Consider the following 6,833-nt stretch of genomic DNA (forward strand, 5'->3'; position numbering starts at 1 on the left):
TCTAAAGGACAGGGTGGGAAAGGAAAAGCTTAACAAAGACATGGGGAAGATGAGTCCTACGATTACCTCGAGTAGATGACTTTTACTGATACGAGGGATGGGGAAGGACTCCGAAGGTATTAAACAACAAAATAAGATGTGAATTTTAAATGCAGTAATTAGTTTATTATTTTGTTACAAGTAAACAAGCATTTAATTAACGAAGAGAGGAGTCCCCAAGTATTCAACAAGTATACAAAGAATGGGTGGAAGAGAGACAATAAGATTCATTTGCGCATTGAGCTTGGTAACTAGTCTCATTCTCAAAATTCAGAAGCAAGTGAAAATGTATAAATAGGAAATAGCATAATTCATGTCATCATGCCCCTTATGCCCTAGGCAACACACGTACTACAATGACCCAGACATAGGTTGCAATCCCACAAGGGTGACCTAACCCCAAAAACCCGTCCTCAGGTTCGGATTGTAGGCCGCGTTCCAAGTATCATGAAGCATACAAACTACAAAGGTCTCTCTTTGGCTGCATGCACCTCCTAATGACCAAAAGTCTGGAGATACCCTGTTCATTTTAATTGGAGCTCCAAATTGGCACCAAAAATCAACGTGGAGAATCAATACAACACAAGCATTGCCTCAAAGGTCAGTTTCGAACCTAAACCTGCTGCTTCCTCGATGACCACGTGCAGATGGTGTTGGTACATGTCTTCTATTCTGCATTTTTGGGAGAGAAAAATAGGGAGGTCAGCAGTCAGGAAAACCTAGTTTTGTGCATAACAAAAGAAACTTTATTGCTTTTCTTTGTTTTACCGGCAATGTGGGTTTCAGCTTTCTCACGAAAGCCTTCCGAGCCTGCATCTTTTTCTGCTCTGCCTTCAACTTGGTGAGACTGGGCCTGTAAATGATCACTGTTCGACCAATTTGACCAACGACCACTGAACCAGTTGCTTGCTCTAATTGCTTGACCACATCATCTAGCTCCCCTGGACAGGTCCTGTGTACTTTAATCTGTTTACAATTTTTGGATTGGCAATATGTTTTAGTTCTCTAGCTCAAACGCAGCTAGGTTCTTTAAAGATGAAGTACAAGAAAGGAAACAGAACATAGTTTAAAGCACAGCAAATAGCACAAAATAAGCTACAACATTGAATTTTAAACTAGATGGCTGGTAGGGAGTTTCATATATTAGTATGTAAATGTAAGCTGGCATGCCATTCTGTCCAAGTTTCCTGGGCCATATGTAAATTCTGGTTAGGAAAATGGACTAGTGACCAGCATCTCAGCAGCTTAACAAAGGCTCATAACCTGAGAGCATAATCTGTAGACATTCACAAATTTTGCAGACCTAAACAAAGATGATTCAGATCAAGTGAAACCAAAGGCATTGTTTGACATTTGAGATCCTAAGGATCGAAGACTTTTGGGATATGGGGTGGCTTGTCGTACTACGTCCAAGGAAGCGTTGGTGAATACGGCTGCCATGTATCTTGATGGTTCAGCCAAGTTCTGGTGGCAGACAAAAAGATGTAAAGAATGCAGAGCTTTTTTTTCTATTCAAATCAGGGAAGGGGAAAGGGATAAAAGAATGCAGAGCTTGAAGTGAAACTGGATCCATTTTGAGGACGAGTTTCCGGCAGGACGGAGGGTTCCTGCCTGGTTGTCCCTTGACAAACAATAGGAACAGGTTTGATTTGCATCATCGCAATCAGAGTAACTACGATTCCAAGGTAACATTTCCAGTTTTAAAAGCAAGCTGAGGTTAACAGTTTAGAACTACACATTAAATAAACTAAAAGTTAGTGATGCACCAACATTGGCTGACCCTCCCAATCTGTATACCCATTTTATGACGAAGGCTTCGAGGACTGTAATTTGTGATTCACAATTTATATTTCCAAATTGCAAGTACACCTATCCTACAATGACCGTTTCAAATGTTCATGACCCCTTTAGTGAACTAATGCATCCTACAAGTAGATACTCTAAACAGGGGAATAGTTGCTACTGCTGCTAAAGCTAAGACAGTGCTTCAAGAAATCAACCATGAACTCTCATCAATCAACAGCACATCAGTTTCAGACTGCACTTGAATGCTAATCATGGATTCACGTACAAAATCATCATTCATACTCAGAAAAGATCAACTCTTTTTAATTTTTATTGTTATGAAACGTGCAATTTTCTCCACATTTTGGAGATTAAAAAATTTGGCCCTAAAAATCAAAGCAAAACAAATCTTTTTTTTTTTTTTTTTTTTTTGCTTTTTCAGTACCAAAAGGAAAGGTAAATTTACACATACTGACAATCGCAAGCCTACTTATCCGCTTAACTACGAGGCAAAAACTTTCCAGAGCATAAACCCTAAACCTCAATTGTAATGACCCAAATCACCAAACTACCAGCCAATCCACTAGAATACAAGTAAAACAAACAAAATTATTTATTGCAAAAGTTGGTACCTTTAGAAGTTCGTTGGATTCGAGGGTTTCAATGAAGGAAGAAACCACATTAGCTGTAACACCAGACTTGCCCACCAACTGGGACTTGAGCTTCTTCCCCAAGCTGTGCGCGTACGACGCCAGCTCCTTCTTCTCCTTCACACTCAGACTCGGCAATGAAGACGACGAAGAACCCACACCCATCACACGGGAGCCCTCCTCCTCTCTCCCTCCCGCTTCCAACTCTTCGCTTCCACTCTCAACTTCCCCATCAAATTCTTCAATCTCTTCTTCTTCATCATCATCTTCATCTTCTTCTTCTTCTGGGTGTTGTAAGGATGGAGATGGGTCATTGGGAAGAGGAGGGGAGGTTGCGAGACTTGAGAGAGAGTGGCAGAAGAGGGGACGGAGAGATTTGGCGAAGTGGGTCGTTTTGCGAAGTGGGGTTTGGAGAAGGGGTTTGGAAAGAGTGGCTGTTGTTGTGGTGGCGGTGGTTGTGGTGGAGATGAGGAGGGGTTTGAGTCCGAGAAACCAAGAAAAGAAAGAAGAGGGAGGTGGTAGTAGTGGCGGTGGTGTCTGAGGCGGTGGTGGACGGAGGAGGTGGTAGAGCATGTGAGATGATGCCGACATATTTCTCTCTTCGGTCGCTCCTAGCCACAGCAGCAACTGCTCTTAATGATAAATGCTATTTGCCACTCTTCTGTTCCTCAATCCCTATGGCATGTTGGATTGGGGATAGAGAGGGAATAGGAGGGGAACAAATAACATTACCCTTTTTTTTCTTTTTTCAGTAAAATCTATTTTTAAAATAAAGTTTCTTTTATAAAACTAATTTAAGGATGAATTAACAATCCCATGTCAATATAAGCAATATCGGCCTAGCATTGAAAATGTGACAAATAAATTTTAGAATTTCAAAAGTGAAGCAATGATATGTATTGCACTCTCATTTTACCCCATTCTTTTAAGTTGATGAGATAGTATTCGTCTGTCATTGGATCAACTTTTATTTAAAAAAAAAAAAAAGACCGATAGATATTGAGATGAAATATAGTATATAACCTCCATTAGTCTTCAAAAGTGACAAATAGCTCCCATAATAAAAGAAGAGTAATACTAAAAACTACACTAATATCCCACAATTATCTCACTCTATTAATGTGGGAGAGTCTACTAGTCCTTGAATCTTTGTTTAAATTAAAAAAATAAAATCAAGGGTTGATCCTAGAAAAACCATGAACCATTAGGATAATTATAAAATATATAAATATATAAAAACTATAAATAAAAATATATAATTATAGTTTTCTATATTTATATTTTTTTATTATGTGTGACACGTGTCATGATATCATTGGTGCTGATATAACATTTAACAATTTATGTCAAAAAATTAGGCGAAGTTTAGTGTAGGGATCTATTTGTTATTTTTGCATACCGCATAGAGCTCTCAGAACATTTTTATACTTGTTGCAAATCGGTGTAAACACTTAAATAGATTTCACATTTTTTCCATACTTTTTTTTTTATATCTTTTGGTTTTTTCTTTTAAAAATATATATATAAACAAACAACATAGATTGTTAAAACTACATTTACCTTTATGTCATATTGTCATATTTAAATAAAAAATAAAAAATAAATAAAAACATTTAAAAAGTGAACCTATAATCTATTATTCTAACTCCAATGTCAACTCAACTCAACTTAAAGTATTGGTTTTTTTATCTTCTTTTTCTATTCAATACGAGGAAGGAGAAAAGGGAAGTTACATGAGAATAAAATACAAAGAAAATAGAGTCATTCTTAAAAACGTAGAGTATTGGTTAAATAAATCACTCAGCCCATCAAATTAACCAGTACAACCAAAGGAGGTTAAAATAGGCAAAGTCTGTAAACGGAACAAATTACAAACCAGTAGATACAGGTAGGAACATGACTATCTTGAAACCCTTCAATCTTATTAAGATCCACAATGCATAGAACACAGATAAGGGCATGGCCTTCGAAATACTCTTCAACTTTTCTCGAACCCGATATGGATAAACAACACGATCATCAACAGTCGGTTTCTTTTGGTTCTTACTTCAACTTGAAGCAGGGGTAGCCACTATTGACCATGCCATCAATATTGTTGAGATAAAATAATTCTAGAATCACAAATGAAGCAGAATAAAAATAATAATCAGTAACACAAGACACCAAAATTTAAGTGGTTCGACTTAACAAGCCTACATCCATTGATGGAGACAATTCAGGAAAAATTTACTAATAAAAAGATGGAGTACAAAGAGTAATACAAACAAAACCACTCAAATCTAAAAATCTCAATACACCCAAGCTCACAAACACACAAAGAAAATTAAATACAAAAGAGAAATTTTTTCTAAATTCTCTAAGTGAGGGGCTGTAATTTTTCTTCTACCCTCACCTCACACGGAGCTGCTGCCTCTCTCTTCTTGGTTTTTCTCACACGCAAAGCTGCAGCACACTACCACAGATTTCACTCAAAATGGAGCTACTGCCCTCTATCTCATTTTCCCTCTTACGAAGCTGCTGCCAAGCTCACTTGGTCAAATGTGAGGCTAAAAGAGGTAAAAGTTAGGGGTGAAATTTAAAACCGCCTAACCGCAACCGCTAACCGCTAACCGCTAACCGCCTAACCGCCTAACCGCTTTGAAAGCGGTTAGTAAAAACCGCTAACCGCTTAGGCGGTTGCGGTTAGCGGTTAGTGGGTTTTGGAAATCCGCTAACCGCTAACCGCTTTTTTTAAATATAATATATATTTATATATTATATATATATAATAACAATAAGTTGTGAGTTTATGAACTTTTTTTGGTTGCCTGTGAGTTTATGAATTTGTTTGTGTTTTATTTTATTTCTATGTATGAGTTTATGTATAAGACTACAAGTGAAGTGATGATTTTGTTGTAATTTTATTTGTATATTATATGATGTGTAGATTTGTAGAAGGTGGCCAACAAGATTTTGGTATATATCAATTTTTAATGCTAAAATGGCCATGAAAAGGGAAAAAAAAATGTTTAAAATGAGAAAAAAAAAATGTTTAAAGTGAGTCCAAAACCGGCCCAAACCCGGTCCAAACCCGGCCCAAAATCGGTCCAAAGAAAAAAGCCCAAAAAAAGCGGTTAGAAAAAAAAGCGGTTATTCCAAAGCGGTTAACCGTTAACCGGGCGGTTAACCGCTACCCGGTTAGCGGAGGCGGTTAGTAAAATTTACTAACCGCCTAGGCGGTTGCGGTTAGCGGTTTTAGCCACTAACCGCTAACCGCAACCGCTATTTCACCCCTAGTAAAAGTGGCTCAAGGATAAAAAAAAAACCACAAAGCTGCAATCAAAGAATAAAAGGGCCCACGATGACTTGTGAAATACAAGTCATTATCCAACAAATATATTAAATTTATGGGTAGTTAATTATTGGCATATGAGGTGCTCTCTTTCTGTGAAAGGTGTGAAGGTAAATGCCACTTATTCTCGAAAACAGGAAACGCAAAAAAAAAATAAAAAAATAAAAAAGGTAAGGACCACTTCTTTATACTCTTATTATGATATTTTCTCAATGTTATTATGCCTGGATTTATGATCACGTGGAACTAATAGTTTGACTCAATGGAAGCTGGATCCGACTGGTAGAGAGGACGATTCAAACTTTCTGTTGGAGACGCCAATACTGATATTGAAGAATATTCTGGCACTTTTTTTTTTTTTTTCTCTTGTAGGTATATTCTGGCACTTTTTTTTTTTTTTTTGTGTAAATATGTTCAGGCACTTTGTTTTTTTTTTTTTTTTTTTTATAAGTATGTTCTGGCACTTTGAATTCGTCATAATTTTGACCGTAAATGTCAGTCAATAGAGGAGTTTCTGTGAAACACGATGGAGAGAATATCTTTTTCAGTTCAAATGAATCGGAATTTGTCATAATTTTGACTGTAAATATCAGTCAATAGAGGAGCTTCTGTGAAACACGATGGAGAGAATATCTTTTTCAGTTCAATTGAATCGGAGTATATTTAATTAGTTGCAGTGAAGAAGTATTTTTATCTTTTTTCTTTTTAAAATGATAAAAATACTCATCTACTATAACTAACGAAATATTCTCCAGTTCAAATGAAATAAAAATAATCTTAATTCAAAGAGAAAAGGAGTGTTCAACCTTGATTAACATGGTGCTTATTACATTTTTTTTTTCTTTTTTTGTTGAAAAATGTTTAAATAAAAGTGAATGATGCAAATAAAGCGTGAATTTATAACTTTTACATCATTATATTAAATTGTCAGTTATATTAAAAGTGTAAGTCAAGGAAATAAATTTAATTAATATTTTAACAAATATCATCATTAATTTGTTAAGGAAAAATCTCAGTAGCATCTGCGT

The 6,833-nt window shown here is 36.3% G+C and overlaps 1 protein-coding gene across 1 annotated transcript; it reads right to left on the bottom strand.

The window, feature by feature from the left end:
- Window positions 1-242: 242 nt before the first annotated feature.
- LOC132189038 (uncharacterized) lies at window positions 243-3,147 on the bottom strand. The gene is made up of 3 exons (XM_059603516.1): window positions 2,457-3,147; window positions 808-1,005; window positions 243-711 (listed from the first exon to the last, which is right to left on the bottom strand). Exons 1-3 carry the CDS (start codon window positions 3,063-3,065, stop codon window positions 634-636), a joined length of 885 nt encoding a protein of 294 aa, XP_059459499.1. The 5' UTR covers window positions 3,066-3,147; the 3' UTR covers window positions 243-633.
- Between the last annotated feature and the right edge of the window lie 3,686 nt (window positions 3,148-6,833).

This window comes from Corylus avellana, chromosome ca1, assembly GCF_901000735.1.
Source record: "Corylus avellana chromosome ca1, CavTom2PMs-1.0".
Lineage (NCBI taxonomy): Eukaryota > Viridiplantae > Streptophyta > Magnoliopsida > Fagales > Betulaceae > Corylus > Corylus avellana.